The sequence below is a fragment of the Protomyctophum bolini genome (genome assembly GCF_963924005.1).
Source record: "Protomyctophum bolini genome assembly, chromosome: 2".
In the NCBI taxonomy this organism is placed as follows: Eukaryota; Metazoa; Chordata; class Actinopteri; order Myctophiformes; family Myctophidae; genus Protomyctophum; species Protomyctophum bolini.
In genome coordinates, this window is record NC_137863.1 from 13,961,012 (window position 1) to 13,980,390 (window position 19,379).

At 45.9% G+C, this 19,379-nt stretch overlaps 1 protein-coding gene across 1 annotated transcript in view; it reads right to left on the reverse strand.

The window, feature by feature from the left end:
- Window positions 1-4,772: 4,772 nt before the first annotated feature.
- Window positions 4,773-19,379, reverse strand: part of cdk18 (cyclin dependent kinase 18) — a 42,234-nt gene continuing 27,627 nt past the window's right edge. The window contains exons 9-16 of the mRNA XM_080786019.1: window positions 18,036-18,159; window positions 17,368-17,488; window positions 9,784-9,881; window positions 8,726-8,831; window positions 7,582-7,624; window positions 7,409-7,499; window positions 7,160-7,237; window positions 4,773-6,694 (exon numbers count right to left, since the gene is read on the reverse strand). Of these exons, the coding sequence (XP_080642145.1) occupies window positions 6,660-6,694; window positions 7,160-7,237; window positions 7,409-7,499; window positions 7,582-7,624; window positions 8,726-8,831; window positions 9,784-9,881; window positions 17,368-17,488; window positions 18,036-18,159 (696 nt within the window). The 3' untranslated portion in view covers window positions 4,773-6,659. The remainder of the gene's footprint in view (window positions 6,695-7,159; window positions 7,238-7,408; window positions 7,500-7,581; window positions 7,625-8,725; window positions 8,832-9,783; window positions 9,882-17,367; window positions 17,489-18,035; window positions 18,160-19,379) is intronic.

Below are 19,379 nucleotides of genomic sequence, written 5' to 3' on the forward strand. Positions count from 1 at the left end.
CCCCCCACCCCCCACCACCCACCCCTTTTCCCCCTCAGGGCCCTCACTGTAAGCTACATGTTTCCTTTCCCTTTTTTAAAATCTCCTTTATGATGAATTCCTGTTATGTTCGTTGGCTATATATAGAAGTGTCTATTCGTCTCTAAATGTTTTGATGATTTGAACATGGTCAGGTGGACCCTCTTGTAAACAAGTGTAATGCTTTATTGGGTCGTCCACTCACAGTTAACAGTCTTTGTTGAGTTTGTGCTGAAATGTACTGTAATTCTGCAAACTGAATGAATATTTCAATCAATCAATCAATCAATCAATCACACTTTGACACTTAACCATCACTGCATCACATTCACATTCCGGTCTTTATATTAAAGTGACTTTAAGGCAATGGGTAGCCAGATACGCGCTATTTGTTGTGAGGTATTTTAGCTACTTTTGCATGCTGACTGTATACTGTACATGACACAGACCATTTATGAATTGTGAAAAAGAAAACAAACAGATTACGATAGCCTACGAGGTTTTCTGCGGCTACAGGATGGTCTCTTTCGTCTGTTGGGAGGATCAAACAGTAGAATACTGTTTGTTTCTGTGCAACAAACACGAGACACCCATGAAAATAAATAAATAGGCCTAAATAAGGACAAAAAAGAGCTGAAACACGAGACATTTTGGAGGCATGCCATGTGTCATTAAACGTGACTCTGCCAGATTGCTGCAATTGTCCAGCAGGGCGAGTGGTTTTACCAGGCTAATGTGTCATGTGACCATCAAGTGTCTTGGTCGCTTTTAAGTCACCCGTGGCCCATAGCGTAATTAAAATAATGGTCAAAGGTGGGCACAAAAACATTCTGGGCACTATAGGGGAAACTGGGCACCTTGGAAGAGTGGGCACTATGGCAATGTGGGCATCAGAAGAGAGAAGAGTGGGCACTATGGCAATGTGGGCATCAGAAGAGAGAAGAGTGGGCACTATGGCAATGTGGGCATCAGAAGAGAGAAGAGTGGGCACTATGGCAATGTGGGCATCAGAAGAGGTGGCACTTGCGGGGGAGAAGAGTGGGCACTTCTAGGGAAATGTGGACACCAGGATGAGTCTGACTGGGAAAACTGGCCACTAGGAAGAGTGCATGGGCACTTTGGAGGTTAAAAACAAAATAAAAACTAGAAAGTGTCCCTCTGGGCACAGTCTCCACTCTCCACCAGGAAAGTGTGTACGTTTGGGAATGGTTAGGTTTAGGCATATAGTTTTACTGAGGTTACGTTTAGGAAAACCTGGTGCACATGGCAACCGTTCCAAGGTCTCCATATTTGACCCGGGGCGAGCATGTATTCCATTCATCCTCCTTTTATTGATTGTTTGTTTGTTTATTTATAAATTAGTTAAAATCAATGATCTGTATACCAGATTTAACCTAATCACCTAATCAGTGAAGCACTCCATTTTTAACGAAACCCAATAGACTGCACAACTTGACAGCAGGCCCTAGAGACAATTCTCCAAGCAGTTTGAAGAATCAAAAAACCTATCTACAGTATGAAGACTATACCCTAAAACCATAAGATAGGACAGCTAGCTATTCCCACCAAGCCAAATCGCATCATGATGATGACGTCTTTGGTATTTCAGTGACTCCCAAGACTAGAGCAAAACAAACATAGCCAAGATGGAGATGATTTCAACTTCATTTCCAGGATGACTCAGTAGCTCTGCCCCCAATAGCTCAAGAGAGCTCTTTTTGAAGTGCAGACAGACCTACACATATGGTAATTTTGTCAATCTTTGATAGATTTGTAATGACAAGACAGAGAATGAAATGAGTTATCTTAGATTTCCCCAGGCCTATAAACATAGGTAAATGGTATACTATGCTTTGTCCAATGTCGCCATCTTCTGTTAATTTGTATTAGTACTCTTTAGTCACTCCCATACAGTCTTGCATCTCAGGGTCTCATTGATGGTGGTCTGTTAAGGATGTGATAAATAACTGATGGGTATTTGGCTTCTATTTTGCAAAAGCCCATCAATTATGGGCATTGCAGAACATGGTTCTTCCCCATGCCTTTAGGGACTGACTAACACCCTTAAGAAGACACTGCAGAGGTACATGGGTTCCAGAACTTCTAGTTTATTTATTCATTAGTTCATTATTTAATCAATTTTGGCTTTGTGGCAGTCACAATACATTCAGTTTCTCAGTTTTCATACAGTATATCACACAAAATATTGAATATCACATCTTATACAAAATCTAAACATTAATCTTTTATAAAACATTTAGATATCATCTAATCTAATTCCTCCTCTTAACATGGTCTTGTTTCTTGTGGCATAAAATTCACTGAGGAAGATGAAAACATCTGTTAAAATACAATATATATATATATTATTTATTTTTCATGACAGTATTTAAAATAGCTTCATTTACCACAACAAATACACAAACAGTAACACCAGTGACTGCGGTGAGGTGGGGTTGGGGTGGGGGTGGTGTTTGGAAGTGTAAAGTACACCGCTACATCTCTCCCAAGTCCCAACAGCTTTGCCCTGAACTTCCTCGCCCTCAGCCCCTCACTCTTCGCCATCATCCAACTGAAAGGAGGCTAAGACAGGTCACATGGCAACGCTTATATCAAAGCTTTCAACCAGCTTTTAGTGGTCCTTTTGCGTAAATGGGAAAGTGAAATTCAGTGAATTGAAAAATAAACAAAGGCCAGTGGAATTAATCTTTTAACTCCTACAGTACACTGTATGCAGACTAATAGCTAGACTACTTAATACTTGGCATCCTGTCTTGTGTGGGCCACCGTGCTGCTTTCCTTGGGCTGAATAGGTTAGTCGGCTCGATATTCATATGGGCACTTGAGGCAATCTCTGGAATACAGCCTCCTAGCAGCATCGAGGAGCGAGCTGACATTTGAGTTAGTGTGGTGATTTCTCTATCAAAGTGGTGTCTTAAAGCCAAGAGTAAGAAAATGTCCATTCCAACCAAATACAGGTACTACACTAAATGGTCCTCCCAAACTGGTTGAATTTTGTTAAATAGTGAAATCCTCTGCATGTTTAATTGGAATGGAAACTGTAGTCTTGGCTCTCTTCGTGACACATGACCAGACAGCATTACTCTACTACGAGGCCAATATGCCAATCTGCTTTTCAATGGCTCAGGTGCAATAGTGCTCTATCCAACATTACTCAGAACGTATTGGACCCAGATCAATGAGTTCCTAGTCGGCATCGCCGTTGGTCCGACAACATCACTAATGAGCAATTGGAAGTAGGATCAGATAAGGAAGCCAATGTGAATCTCTCTCGTGCACGCGCACGCGCACGCACACGCACACACACACACACACACACACACACACACACACACACACACACACACACACACACACACACACACACACATGCACACGCAGTGTCTCTATCATTGTGCAAATTGTATGGAACCTGTCAGCCTACATTGTGCCATATAGACAAGCTATTGTACAGCCCCATACAGAATAAAATCCTGTATGTTGATTTAACACTGAAAGTGTGAAAGTACATTTTTAGTTTTTCAGTGTAGAACGATCTGGATTTGACTGGGTAGCCTCACAACATCCTACATTTCCTTCTGTTGGTCTCAGAAGCACTGGACTCACGGGTCGTCAGTGCGGTGGTGCGTAGGTATGACCACATCACTAGCAATCACATGTCTGCCAAAATGTATGACCATGTCCCTACCCATCACATGTCTGCAAAAATGAAAAAGGTTTCTTCATCTAGGACCTAGGTAATGAGCATGACTAGTGGGCTAGTGTATGTACTTGCAACATATTTGTATAAGAATTTAACACAGCCAACTCCCTGCCATGAGCTGGTTTGGCAAAAAGGTTTAGCAGTGCAAGATGAAGGTGTATTATGTGAAATTACTGAATATATTTGACACTATAGAAAGTTATTGTCTGACATTATTTCAATAACTTTATCGTCTATTATTATCGTTGCCGTCGTGCAAAAATCTTGTATTTCCATATTTACACGTTTTATGTTTCTTCATCAACATATACCCTATTTTATACTATAATATTTTTGAAAGATATTTTGAGTTTCATGACCTGCCCCTATATTGACATTTTGGCTGATATCTGATTACCGGTTAATTGTTGGGTCAAATTAACCAATACCAATACTAATTTCCAGTGGGGTTTACCTGCGATGCAGTAACTGTGATTCTGGGTGCAGAATCTGTTTCAGACTTCAAAAAAGTATTACTGATGTATTAGTTTAAACAGCTTGTGGTGTTTTTAGTTTTTCCAGCTTGTTGACCAACAGCCTTCATCACCACAAAAGCTTGTTCAGCTTCACATTCAAAGGGCTACAATTATATATACTAGCCCTTACCCGTTGTGAGATATTTGCCCCCCTCTTGTGGCCGTGGGGGGGGTACTGCGCCCGGAGCGTTTTTAATTCAGTAATAAATCTTGCATCCTTTGGTATTCTTCTCCTGATAAACTACACTGTTTGCACACATCTCACCATGCACAACGGCGACAGGTAGCCTGTCCACACATGGACCGCTACTTTTCATTCATATTCATGTCATATTGACAGTACAATACCCATTTTTGCATTTTTTAATCCACTAATAAATTCATTATAAATCATTAATGTGTCAAATTGGAAAAAGGGCTCCATTAAGACCTCCATATAATTATGGTCCATGCCTGTGTGAAAAGTGGGAGTGATTGAGCCAGCCAATGTTGAGATAAAGCGCTGTCAGGGACATTCAGAAAGACAGACAGACAGACATTCGCTGAATTTTAGTATGATATTATTATTAATAGCAATATTTATTTTTGAGGGGCTCTAGCCCATCCTATATACAGGTTTAATGTTTAATGTCTTTCCTAGACAAACATTAAAAACGCCATTGACAATGGACAGAGTTTAATGTTTGTTTTGTCTGTCACTGAGCAAATCGGCACACAGTATGATGTTATGCAGTGACGAGTCTGTGGGGGCCGGGGGGCCAGGGCTCCCATGAGGATTATGAAAACTATTCGTCCCTGATGTTATGTTAGGATATTGCGATGATGTAAGATGATAAGGGTTGGTAAAGCACCACTCACTTCACACAGGTGTGATATTTTAACTTGATATTGCCTATACCGATATGATGGCCATTTAAATGTAAAAGTAATGGTTTTGGAAGTGAACAGTTTTGGCCCGACAGCAACGATATGTAAAGATTAGAGGGGAGAAGGTCTTTGGTAAGATACAGTATTAGGGTACGTTTCATAATCAAGCTAAAGTAAGGAGCGAGGCGAAGGAAAAGGAAGCAGGCTTCAGAGGACACTTCTGGTTTGTGCAAATAGGAAACTGAGAAATACAAACACTTACAAATGAACCCCTAACACAAAGGCTACCACTAGATCTCGACTCTAGATATCAAAGATTCTTAGCAAGCCAACATACTGTATCATGCACATTTCACTAAGGCAACTTGAAAAACTCAGTGGACAATGTCGTTAAAAGTTAACGACAGTTAACGAAGACCCCAAGTCAAGTTGAAACACTGGGTCACTGTAGCAAGGCAGGTTTTTCTTACACACCGAGGGCTTTGATTCAATTTGGAGTTTGATTTTCTCGTCTTCTGTTTTTGGTAAGCTCATTGTTTCTCATTGGGGTGGCGTAGCAGAGGTATGGGAGTCTGCTGCTTAGGGTTGGGCAATATATCAATATTATATAGATATTGTGAATAGATTAACGCCTGGCATGGATATTGTAACATTATCATTTGTGGTTTTAATCACTTAAGCCTAATTCGATACTTTCCAGAGTAGTGGAAATAGCAGATCTACATGCAAGCTCAAGCTTGTAAATCTGCTGTATTAGGCTATTATGATATCTCTTTTAAATATTATTATTAAAAAGACAATTCAAATTATTATCACAATACAATATTATATGTATGTAGTCAAATTGCCTAGCCCAGCCCAGCCCTAGTGCTGCTACTATTTATTGTAGTACGTCTGTAACAGTACAGTGCAGTTAAGGAAAGTCAGCTCAGAATGGTTGTTGTGGGTGTGATAGGTAGAATTAGGTGTATTGCAGAGAGTGGGTGTATACAGTGTGAAAGTAGCAGAACAGTTCTTACATCAGTAGTTGTGGGAAAGCAATGCACTGTCCCTTTAGGCCTGTCTATATAGTAACGAGGTACTAGAGTTGTACCAATTCACTGTCTAACTGAGGCAGGAAGATAATAATTGTGACTGTGACTACTAGCTTGGCACTATGTGTCTTTTTATTGTACTGTACAGTAGCTTGTGTGTGTGTGTGTGTGTGTGTGTGTGTGTGTGTGTGTGTGTGTGTGTGTGTGTGTGTGTGTGTGTGTGTGCGTGTGTGCGTGCGTGTGTTTGTTTGTGCGTGTGTGCGTGCTCAGCTGAGAAATATCTGAAGTGCAGTGCAAGTTCTTCCTCAGAAACACCCTACATGTCACCATGTTCTGTTACCATGGAAACGTATGTATGTGGGTTCATGCATGCACATTTTGTGCATGCACAGACACACGAGTGTGCGAGTGCAAGGATAAAATTGTCTGTTGAGCGAGTCTCATTGGCCACGCTCTGCGCTCCACCGGGAGTTCTCTTCATCAACCTCTCTCTCCACTCCTCTAGAAGATACTTTGTCTTCTGTTTTTTCCTCGACCTGAGACAGAGAAGGGTGAATGCTTTCATAAAATATACCATAATAAGATATAATACAATATGTCTGTCATAATAATAGCTGTGTTTTCTACCTAGGGACCTATCTTGCCTTATCCCTTATGCCTAATCTTGTTTGATAAACATTTTAAAATTGTGAAAATAGCCAATCTACAAACTCTCAACATGTTGATGTAGGCTAGATATTTTTCAAGTGTAAAATGATCTCTCAAAAGATATTCCTCATTGTTCTGCCATATGAACCACTGTTTTACCATAATGACCACCAATTTCACACCTTTTACGTTTAACACTGATAATATTTTAAGACTTTTAACACTAATACTTTAACATGTTTAACACGTTGAACACTAATACTTTATCACTATCAACACTTTTAACACTAACAATAACATTTTAAACAATTTTGACCACTTTCTGTTATGTTTGGAGAATGCGTGCTTTGTACCTGGTGGATGGAACAAAGAGCTGCGGTGTCCCGGGTCTTTCTGGAGTTGAATCTCTCGAAGAGAGAACACAGAGGCAGCTGTAGAAGGAGAATACAGATCATTATGACTTTACTGCTTATTACTGCTTCAGCTTGCATTGTCTTGTGTGTGTGTGTGTGTGTGTGTGTGTGTGTGTGTGTGTGTGTGTGTGTGTGTGTGTGTGTGTGTGTGTGTGTGTGTGTTTGTGTGCGTGCGTGCGTGTCACTTACTGTCTGCCAGACTATGAATGCTCTCTCCGAGGTTCAGGAAGTAGGAGTGTCGGAGAGCTGTTTCAGCAGTGCTTCTACACCTGCTGTCATACTGCAATCACAACACAACAGCTTATAGCATTTATAAAACAGCAGTGATTCACATGCTGCTGTGCTGATTCCTTGTCTCTTACCCTAAGCAGGGCTGACAATAGTTCGATTCCCTCTGTGTCCAACCTGTTGGTGACAAAATTGGTGGATTTAGGTTGTATTATGAGGTCGCACAAGACATATCTTAGAATGAGCTAAATTATTCAGCTGATAAATATGTTAAAAATAAATCACACTGCCATTCTAGTGCCCTGAGCAGGGGATATTTAATGCTTTAAAGTGAAACAAAACAAAGGGCTGTATTTTGCGTGTCTTAAGTACCAGGTCTTATTCCCTAACTTGAGTAAACTAAAGACCTGGAGGCGTGGTCAATGCCATTTGGCTATTCTGAGTGGCCAAAGAGCATTGACCACGCCTCCAGGTCTTTAGTTTACTCAAGTTAGGGAATAAGACCTGGTACTTAAGACACGCAAAATACAGCCCAAAGTCTCATAAAACAAAAAATGTATAATAATATAGTTCAATTGTTTTCTATCTAGTGCTAGTAGAAAATACATCGGATCACCAAAGTCAGTAGGTTTAATTCTCCAGGGTGCATGAATGAAGTTTTGTTTTATGGTTATTTAGCTTTTTTGATATTTTGTGCACAAGTGAAATGGCCAAAGGGAGGCGCTAGGGAACAGGCCTCTGGGTCTCCAAAATCAGTAGGAGCCAGAAACTGGCGAGTGGCGAGCATGAAGCTACACAGCTAATTCTATGCTAATTCTAGCCTGGAAACCAGCCGAATTTGGCAGTGAAAATAGAAGCAAAAACAGCTCTCAGTGATATTATTCTACTCATGCCAGGATATGGTAACTAGTACTACAGCCAGCAGTTTAAGAATATGTTGTTGGAGACAAAAACGGCAGACAGACAGACAGACAGACAGACAGACAGACAGACAGACAGACAGATGGACGGATGGACGGGAAGGGTGGCAGACTGGCAGACAGATGAACATTATGAACTAAAGTGACTGGATAATCTGCACAACGTTATATTTTTAATGCTCCAGATGATTATATCTAAATCATTTTAACTGGACACTGGGCTTTTCTTACTGTTACTGGCAAATGAAAGAAAAGAGGCCAATTTTAGAATATAAATATTGTTAATATGAGCTTGTAGATCTGCTATTTTCTGTGCGTGACACTACACGTAACAAAGTATAAATCAGGGGTCGGTTACCTGGGCACATGATTGATGAGTGCTTGAGATCTGTACAGTGGGAACAGATAAGACTTGAACTCTTCATTATTGCTGATGCCTGACCAAGTGTCCTCTGTCGGAGTCCCTGAAACACAGAGAAGGAAGAATGAAATATAACATATGCTGTTCTAATATGACTAACTCAGCTATGATACGAAGCCAATACAATTAGATAAAATAGTCGATCTGATCTATAAGCTACAAGCTGCGAGCTGTGAGGATTGCACAACATTTGTGTGATTATCTCAAATAATTGCCATTAGGCGATTATGAAATTATGACTAGGTTTGTCCCGATACGATCACATGGTCGGAAATCATGTCATTTTCAAATGATCGGAATCGGATCGGGAGCAAATAAACATGATCGGGACATCCCTAGAATCAATATTATATCCATATCATGATATTAGACTGGATATTGTCTGTGATTTAGGATATTGTACTATTGTGATATGGCATAAATGTTCTATAAAAATATAAATATCTGGGAAAATCGGTATCGGCAGATACACAAAATCAAATTATCGGATCGGGAGCAAAAAAAAATGTGATCGGGACATCCCTAATTGTGACTTAATACCCATGAGTCTAAAGGACTCACCCTTACCCATGAGTCTAAAGGACTCACCCTTACCCATGAGTCTAAAGGACTCACCCTTACCCATGAGTCTAAAGGACTCACCCTTAATACCCATGAGTCTAAAGGACTCACCCTTAATACCCATGAGTCTAAAGGACTCACCCTTACCCATGAGTCTAAAGGACTCACCCTTACCCATGAGTCTAAAGGACAGGCCTACAGTATGTCCTGGATGGTGGACCCTTACCCATGAGTCTAAAGGACAGGCCTACAGTATGTCCTGGATGGTGGACCCTTACCCATGAGTCTAAAGGACAGGCCTACAGTATGTCCTGGATGGTGGACCCTTACCCATGAGTCTAAAGGACAGGCCTACAGTATGTCCTGGATGGTGGACCCTTACCCATGAGTCTAAAGGACAGGCCTACAGTATGTCCTGGATGGTGGACCCTTACCCATGAGTCTAAAGACCAGGTGTAGCTCTTCCTTCACAGTGGCGCCAGGGAACATGGGACGTCCTGTTGCCATCTCAAACAGTATACACCCAACACCCCTGGAAGAAGGTTTATGCTAAGATCATTTCAATGATAAACAGCATAGAGGCCCTACATAAATCCTATTCAGCACACACACACACACACACACACACACACACACACACACACACACACACACACACACACACACACACACACACACACACACACACACACACACACACACACACACACACACACACACACACACACACACACACACACACACCTTCTAAGTGCTCATAAAAAGCAGAACTGGGCGTTTTGTTCCCTGTATCACATCTACATATGAAAGAGATGATCAGATAGAAAAAAAGGTTGCCACTGTGTTACCGGAGCAGCCACATTAAATGGTGCTAATTAGAGAGTTCCAAGTTTTCTCACCAAGGCACAATTGCTAATGAGCAAAATACGTACAGTACAGTATGTGCATACAGCCTTCTGCTGCATAATAATTGACAAGCTCGCTCACTGCGAATAACCTGACGCATTATAAATAGATACTGTATGTTCCTGTGTATCTGTGCGTGTTTTCTATGAAAATCTGCATCACCCTCAAGCATCTTCATTATATTTTACACTCGTACACGTTTTTCATGTCATCTCTCGACAGAGCGAGCTATATTTGCAATTGTAATACCCAAGTTTCATACATGGGTGTCCTTTGTAGGCAACCAAATGTCTGCCGCACATCCAGCAGTGCCCTAAAGTCGTTAACGTGCCCCAAGACCGAAACGTTCCCGCTTCGATCCCCCAGATCTCAGGAAAAATCGTAGTGAATGGAAACCACTCCACTTACCCATCCCCCAACATAACGGAAGTGCCAATGGCCAACAGTATAAAGGTCCGTGCAGATGAGCAGCCTAGTAATGTTACGGCTCACTCCTCCTCACCTCCACATGCAAGCACTGCTTAGCCACTCCCCCCTCACTGACTACTCCATGGCTCTACTCAGCACACCTGCTCTCCTGCACCAATCCTCTGCACCTGTCTTCCATCCTGCAATCAAGCACTGCCTCTACAAGAACCCAGTCTGCCCTTCATTCCATGCCAGAGCTTCACATGTCTACATGTATGGTAAAGTACAGCTCAAGCCTTTAGGTGTTGTTAAACTGAGTTAGAGCTATAGTTACTGTTTTAGCCTTACTTAGCTATTTCCCAGCCGTGCAACTTTACACGGTTTCAACTCCTGCCTTGTTGTTGTTTATCTGAAGACTGACGCCTCCTCTCCTTCTCCTCCTCAGTGTTTGGAATCCCACGCTGAGTTTGGCCAACCTGGAGAGCCACCGTTCTACTACTACCCCCACTCCCTTCCATACAAACCTTTTGTGAATAAACCTGAACTAAACCTGAACAACGCCTCCTCTCTTGCTGTGCACTTGGGTCACACTTACTAAATATAACAGTAAGCTCTGGCCATCGGGACCCAGCCAGCATGGAGAAATCATTTCAGGTCCAGGGACAAGTTTTGAATGAACATTCTCGCCTATTAACGGAGGCTTCTAATGCTGTCATAAGTATCAAAGAGGATCTCCAAGGGGTTACAGCTCTTCAACAGTCCCAGGCCAACCAACAGCAAGCCCAGGTGGACCAGCTCTCTGCCGTGGTCCAGAATCTCGCTGACCAGGTTGCTGCACTCAGTGCTCGACTCCTTCCACCCACGGCTCCCCCCGTGCCCGCTTCTGCCCAGTCTGGGCCTGCTCCAGACCCGGCCCTCGTGCCACCCACTCGAGAGCCCCATCTGGTGGCACCGGCTCTCTATGACGGGTCTTTCGCCCACTGCCGTGAATTCCTCATGCAGTGTGAGTATGTTTTTGCACTTCAACCGAGCATGTATTCTACTGCCGCCGCCCGCATAGCCTACATAGCAAATCTCACCACCGGTCAGGCTCGCCGGTGGGTTATGGCTAGTCGTGAAGGCTCGGCACATTACATGCATGACTATGCTGCATTTTCTGAGGAGTTCAGGACCGTTTTCGATCATGATGTCCATGGGCAGGATGCAGACTCAGTCCTTTCCACCCTCCAGCAGGGTTCTAGCTCTGTGGCGGAGTATGCCACAGAGTTTCGTATCCTTGCAGCTCGTTGCCAGTGGAACGAGCCTGCTTTGTTCAGTACTTTCCGGCGGGGCTTGTCAGAGCCCGTGAAGGATGCCTTGTCTGGGAGAGAGAAGCCCTGCACGTTGAACCAACTCATCTCCCTCTCTATTTCCCTTGATGAGCGTCACCGGGAACGCAAACGTGAGAAGGCTCACCAGTCTCGTCCTGCTGCTGGGCCGTCTTCCTCGCCATCAGCCAGCCTTAGCCGGCCTGCTCTCCTTCCTGATCTCGCTACCTCCGCCGGTGAGGAGCCTATGCAGTTGGGCCGAGCCCGCTTAACCTCTGCTGAACGTGACCACCGAAGATTACGGGGGCTCTGCATGTATTGTGCAGGTTCAGCACACTCTGTGGACTCTTGCCCCATCCTGCATTCCAGAGCCTCCTCAGGCCGACTGCCAAAAGACAGGGCTCACCCGCTCGGGGGTTCCGAGTGAGCCGCTTGTCCGACCCCCTGTCCCGCTCCAGCAAGTCCAGGTTCATTGTCACTCTTGCCTGGTCGGGGCACACACTCACCGTTCCTGCCCTGATAGACTCTGGTGCTGATGAGAGCTTCGTGGACCAACGTTACGCCCAGGAGGTAGGACTCCCCATTGTGCCTCTGGAGAAGTCCCTCTCTGCTTTCGCTTTGGATGGCCACCCCATGGGTCCTGTCACACACCAATGCGGGGCTTTCACCCTCACTGTCTCAGGAAATCACGTAGAGAGCATCCGCCCCTACGTCATCGACTCTCCTGACACACCTTTCATCCTAGGCAGACCTTGGCTGGAGCTCCACAACCCTCACGTCTGTTGGAGTTCGGGCCGCATTCTCAGCTGGAGCATTCCCTGCCACGCCCGCTGCCTTCGGTCTGCCCAGAAGCCTTCTCTGCCTGAACGACCCAGTCTTGCCCCTCCTGATCTTTCCAAGGTCCCTCCTGAGTACCACGACCTGGGTGAGGCATTCAGTAAGGAGCGAGCGTGCACTCTTCCTCCTCACCGACCCTACGACTGTGCCATCGAGCTCCATCCTGACGCTCCGCTTCCAGCCAGTCGCCTCTACAACCTCTCACTACCTGAGAAGGCAGCTATGGACAGTTACATTAATGGCTGTCTGGCTGAGGGTCTTATACGTCCATCCACATCCCCGGTGGCAGCGGGCTTTTTCTTCGTCAAGAAGAAGGGTGGGGATCTGAGGCCGTGCATAGACTACAGGCAGCTCAACAACATCACCATCAAGAACAAATATCCTCTCCCCCTCATGAGCTCCAACTTTGAACCCCTTGTCGGTGCTACCATCTTCACCAAGTTGGATCTCAGGAACGCATACCACCTTGTGCGTATCCGTAAAGGGGATGAATGGAAGACCGCTTTCAAGACACCCCGTGGACACTACGAATACCTGGTCATGCCCTTCGGTCTCACAAATGCCCCCTCAGTCTTTCAGGCTCTCATGAACGACATGCTCCGGGACATGCTAGAGGTATTTGTGGTCCTTTACCTTGATGACATCCTGATATTCTCCCGGGGCATTGAGGAACATATCCAGCATGTCCGTATGGTCATCCAGCGTCTCTTGGAGAATCGTCTGTACGTTAAGGCTGAGAAATGTGTCTTTCACTCGCCTTCGGTGGAGTTCCTTGGACTCATTGTGGAGGATGGCTGTATCCGTCCTGACCCCCACAAGGTCCAAGCCGTCGTCGACTGGCCGCAACCCACGACCCGCAGACAGCTCCAAGGTTTCCTAGGGTTTGCTAATTTCTACCGCCGTTTCATTCGGAACTACAGCCGCATAGCTGCCCCTCTTACTCGACTCACCTCCACTCTGCGTCCTTACGTCTGGACGCCTGCTGCCGGTGCCGCTTTTGCTACCCTCAAGGAGCACTTCACCACAGCCCCTGTCCTTCTCCATCCAGACCCCTCCAGGCCATTCATAGTGGAGGTAGATGCTTCTGACATCGGTCTAGGGGCTGTCTTATCCCAGCGGTCTGTAAAGGACCAGAAGCTACACCCCTGTGCCTTTCTCTCCCGCCGGTTTGGCCCAGCCGAGGAGAACTACGATATTGGGAATAGGGAGCTGCTAGCTGTGGTGGCAGCCTTTGAGGAGTGGCGCCACTGGCTGGAGGGTGCTGAAGAGCCCACGGTGGTCTGGTCCGACCATAAGAACCTGACCTTCATCCGGGAGGCCAAGCGTCTCAACTCTCGCCAGGCACGGTGGGCACAGTTCCTGGATAGGTTCAGCTACACCATCACCTACAGGCCTGGCTCCAGTAACACCAAGGCGGATTCCTTGTCCCGACAACATGCCCCGGAGAAATCCTCAGCCGAGCCTGAACCCATTGTTCCGGCTGCTTGTATCGTAGGAGCGGTCACCATGAACATTGAGGCTGAGGTCAAACAGGCCCAACAAGCTGAGCCGGGCCCAGACGATGGTCCTCGTCACCGGCTCTTCGTGCCTGATTCGGTGCGTTCCCGAGTGCTGCAGTGGGGCCATTCCAGCCAGTTTGCTTGCCATCCCGGGTATCAGCGCACCCTCTCCTTCCTGAGCCGGAGGTTTTGGTGGCCGTCAATGAGGACTGACGTCCGGGAGTTTGTCGCTGCCTGCGCCACCTGTTCCCGTGCCAAGGCGTCACACCGGCCACCGGCTGGCCTTCTTCGCCCACTCCCTGTGCCCACCCGCCCTTGGTCTCACATTGGCTTGGACTTTGTGACCGGTTTTCCCCCTTCTAATGGGAACACCGTCATCCTCACTGTGGTGGACCGGTTTTCCAAGGCGGTGCACCTAGTGGCGCTCCCTAAGCTCCCATCCTCTGCGGAGACGGCCGCACTCCTCACCCAGCATGTCTACCGTCTTCATGGGCTTCCCAGTGACATTGTCTCTGACAGGGGCCCGCAGTTCACGTCCCAGGTCTGGCGGGCCTTCTGTAAGGAGATCGGCGCCACCGTTAGTCTCTCCTCGGGATACCACCCACAATCCAATGGCCAGGCTGAGAGGACCAACCAGAGCTTGGAGTCGGCCCTCCGCTGTATCTCTGCTCTCCACCCCACCTCCTGGAGCACGGATCTACCCTGGGTGGAATACTCACTCAATGCCCTTACCTGCGCCGCCACTGGCAGGTCCCCTTTCGAAGCCTCTCTGGGTTACCAACCCCCGTTGTTCTCTCTCCAGGAGTCGGAGGCCTCTGTCCCCTCTGTCCAGGCCCACTTCCGTCGGTGTCGGCGCGTGTGGAAGAAAGTCCGCGCCGCCCTGCTTCGCTCCAACGAGCGTTCCTGCCGTGGGGCCAACCGTCGCCGCACTCCTGCTCCGGTGTACCAGGCTGGGCAACGTGTGTACCTATCCTCTGCCGATCTACCGCTCCAGGTGCCTTCCAAGAAGTTGGCTCCCCGGTTTGTCGGTCCCTTCGAGATTGACCACGTCCTGAGTCCGGCGGCTGTGCGTCTCAAGCTCCCGGCCTCTCTGCGTGTACATCCCGTGTTTCACGTGTCCAAGATCAAGCCTGTGTCCTCGAGCCCTCTCATGCCCTCTGCCCCTGCCCCTCCGCCGCCTCAGATGGTCGACGGGCATCCCCAGTGGACAGTTCGGCGGCTACTGAAGGTTCGGCGCAGAGGTCGAGGTTTCCAGTTTCTGGCGGACTGGGAGGGTTACGGCCCCGAGGAACGCAGTTGGATCTCCAGAAAGCTCATCATGGATCCCTCTCTCCTTCGGGACTTCTACAGGGCCAACCCCGACGCCCCCGGGAGGTCGCCAGGAGGCGCCCCTCGGAGGGGGGGTACTGTTACGGCTCACTCCTCCTCACCTCCACATGCAAGCACTGCTTAGCCACTCCCCCCTCACTGACTACTCCATGGCTCTACTCAGCACACCTGCTCTCCTGCACCAATCCTCTGCACCTGTCTTCCATCCTGCAATCAAGCACTGCCTCTACAAGAACCCAGTCTGCCCTTCATTCCATGCCAGAGCTTCACATGTCTACATGTATGGTAAAGTACAGCTCAAGCCTTTAGGTGTTGTTAAACTGAGTTAGAGCTATAGTTACTGTTTTAGCCTTACTTAGCTATTTCCCAGCCGTGCAACTTTACACGGTTTCAACTCCTGCCTTGTTGTTGTTTATCTGAAGACTGACGCCTCCTCTCCTTCTCCTCCTCAGTGTTTGGAATCCCACGCTGAGTTTGGCCAACCTGGAGAGCCACCGTTCTACTACTACCCCCACTCCCTTCCATACAAACCTTTTGTGAATAAACCTGAACTAAACCTGAACAACGCCTCCTCTCTTGCTGTGCACTTGGGTCACACTTACTAAATATAACAAGTAATTCATTTTCAATGAGACCTGCGATTGTTTTCTGTACGAGTGGAGAAGTTGAGGGGCGACAACGCAAGCGTATTTATTTATGTGAGCACGGTCCCGTGAAATTGTACTGGGCGACTCCTATAGGTTTTAAATGTTGTGTGTGTGAATATGAAGCATGGCGCTGCTGAAAAGGAGCGCTCAACCAACCTCTCCTGGGCAAATAATGGTTAAAGAAATCCAAGAGGGAATACCTCCCCACGGAGACAGTGTGCTTATGAGCTTCAGGCAGGGCTACTTGTCATCCAGTATGTGTCCTACCCAACAGCATGGTCATGTCTGAAATGGAAGACCACCTCCAACCATAGTTATACTGTTATCTCTGCTAGGCCGAAGGCAGGGCCAGAGATCATGTTTTCACCCCTGGTTTGCCTGCAGGGTGTTTGTGGGATTGCCTCTCTCCAGCTAATCAGATTGAACAGATCAGATATATTGTGCATGAATATTTGCTTTGTTTGTATGTTTGTGTATATGAGCACGGAATGTGCTCAGCCAATCAGCTGATGTACATGTACAGTGTGATGTACATGTACATGTGATATATGATGATGTATGATGATAAGAGCGCCCCTGAGTCTCTTCACATGAGTGTGATTTTTGAGGGGCCCCAGCCCCTCCTATACAAAGGTTTAATGTTTGTCTTTAGTTCAATGTTTGTTTTGTAAACGCCATTGACAATGAAGGGAAAGTTTACGCCATAATGTGCCTCATTATGTCACATATTGTCTCTTTATTGTTAATGGCGTTTAATGTTTGTGTTGGCAACGTTTGTTTCACATCACCATTACATCACCTAATCAACATGAGTTAGACTTTTATATATTAGCGCCTCTCACTTCACACGGGTGTGATCAGCCTCATTTCTCTCTAGGTCGTCCTCAGACGAGCCCTCGATCCTGACACAAGATCCTGCTCTCGTCCACTGATGGCCCTCTTCATCATAGTCCAGGACTATGATGAAGAGGAAGGTGGGACTATAAACGTCCACTTTATATTTTGGCCTATCATTCTTGAACTGTCCATAGGTCATAGACTACATTGTAGTCTACTGTAGTCACTACAGTACAGTATACACTCACCACATGTCAATGGGTGTGGAGTATTCTGTAGAGCCGAGCAGCACATCAGGTGGGCGGTACCACAGAGTCACCACCTCGTTGGAGTAGGTCTTAGTGGGGACTGACTTGGCCCGTGCCAGACCTGGACGACACAAAACATCACTACTGAAATAACATACTCTGATATGCCTCTGTGATGCTTAAAGACTAGCCTTTACAAAAAATGAATGAACAAATAAAAAAGTCACTAGTATAATTTTCTTCTTTAAAACTTGTGATAAATAGGAACGTATTAGTTTACATTGAACAAGTACTACTGTTGGGACAAATTAATTAATCCACTAATACATTTATATAAAGTAAACTACGGTATTTGATATGACCTTATATAAGCACACATTCCAATGAGGCCAGTCTATTTGACATATATACTCATGTGTATGATGCCAAAACTGTGGGAGGAGTAGTGGCTGCGACCAGCGAATCTCCGGTGTGGTCGATGTGAAACTGTGCACACACACTCCCTGGATGCCAGAGCAGAACCTCTGCCCTTTTGGACACCTGAAAATCAGACATCATCCGACGTAGGACCCGACTGCCTGTCTGTAGTAGTCTGAAGTAATCTGTTTGGTGGAGAGCTACCCGAGTGTATGATGCGAGCATGCACATGTGTGTGCATAGTTCCCTACCAAAGTCGGCCAATTTGAGCTCTCCCTTCTCGTTGATGAGGAGATTTTGTGGCTTGAGGTCTCTGTGCAGAATCTTTCTCTTGTGACAGTAGGACAGACCTCGCAGCAGCTGGAACATAAAGATCTACAGAGAAAAGCAGTGGTGTAAAAGTAACCAAATCAAATCAAACTTTATTTCTAGAGCACATTTACAGAGACCAGAAGGTCAACCAAAGTGCTGTACACAATCATGAGGCAAACACAAGTAGCATAGTAAAACAAAATCAAAGCAACACAAATAGTACACAGGTTAATTAGGTCAAACATTGAAAGCCAGGGAGAAGAGATGGGTTTTAAGTAAAGACTTAAAGGCCTCTAAGGAGTGGGCAGACTTGATATGTAGGGGCAGACAGTTCCAGAGTTTGGGGCCGGCCACTGAAAAGGCACGGTCACCTCTGGACCTGTAATTGGAATTGGGCACAGTCAGGAGCCGCTGGTCAGCTGACCTCAGGGCCCTGGCTGGGGTGTAAGGGTCCATGAGTACCGATAGAGGGAACCAAGGACGGGAGTGATACGCTTCCTCGTACCAGTTTTGAACAAGTTGCAGACGTCTGAGGGTGGACTGGTCCATGTCTACATATAGCGCATTGCAATAATCGAGCCGCGATGAGATAAAGGCGTGGATGACTCTCTGAAGGTCAGGTTGGGAAAGGTAGCCCTTGATCCTGGCCACGAACCTAAGTTGATAAAAACTAGTTTTGACCACGGAGCTGATCTGTTTATTAAATTTAAGGTTGTTGTCAAGGAATTGTTGGATGCAACAAGGAGGATTTGAACCCCAGTATCCACGCTGATGGGCAGGAATGAACCTTAGCAGACTTCCATTTGCGCTGCTCATTTCATAAATAAAATGTACTGGGTGTTTGTGATAAAGACAGAATGCTTTCTCACTTTTCCTCTTGAGCCACACATGTTTGTTTGGTTTTCATTTTCTGTTTGGCATAACCTCATTTCATACTCAGTATTCCCACCTGTCGGTATTCAGTCATTATCCAACAGTTTGCTGTTTAACTATGCCGGCTAAGTTAGCAATCAGTTGACCTTGACTTCTACCGTTTTATATGCATATATTCATTTCATTTCATCATTTGGACAGAGACAGTTGGTTGGTTAAACATACTTTTATTCCTTTCAAAGTCCAACAGTTTGACAACATAGTAATGATAACTCAAACACCCACTACTCACACCATCCTCATTTCCTGGTCAAAATTTCACAAAAGAGTCACTACTGAATCCACTGCTCCTTTTATAGGTGGAGGATTCAATTGGGTTGCACCATGTTGCAGGGGTGCATGGGTCTGGT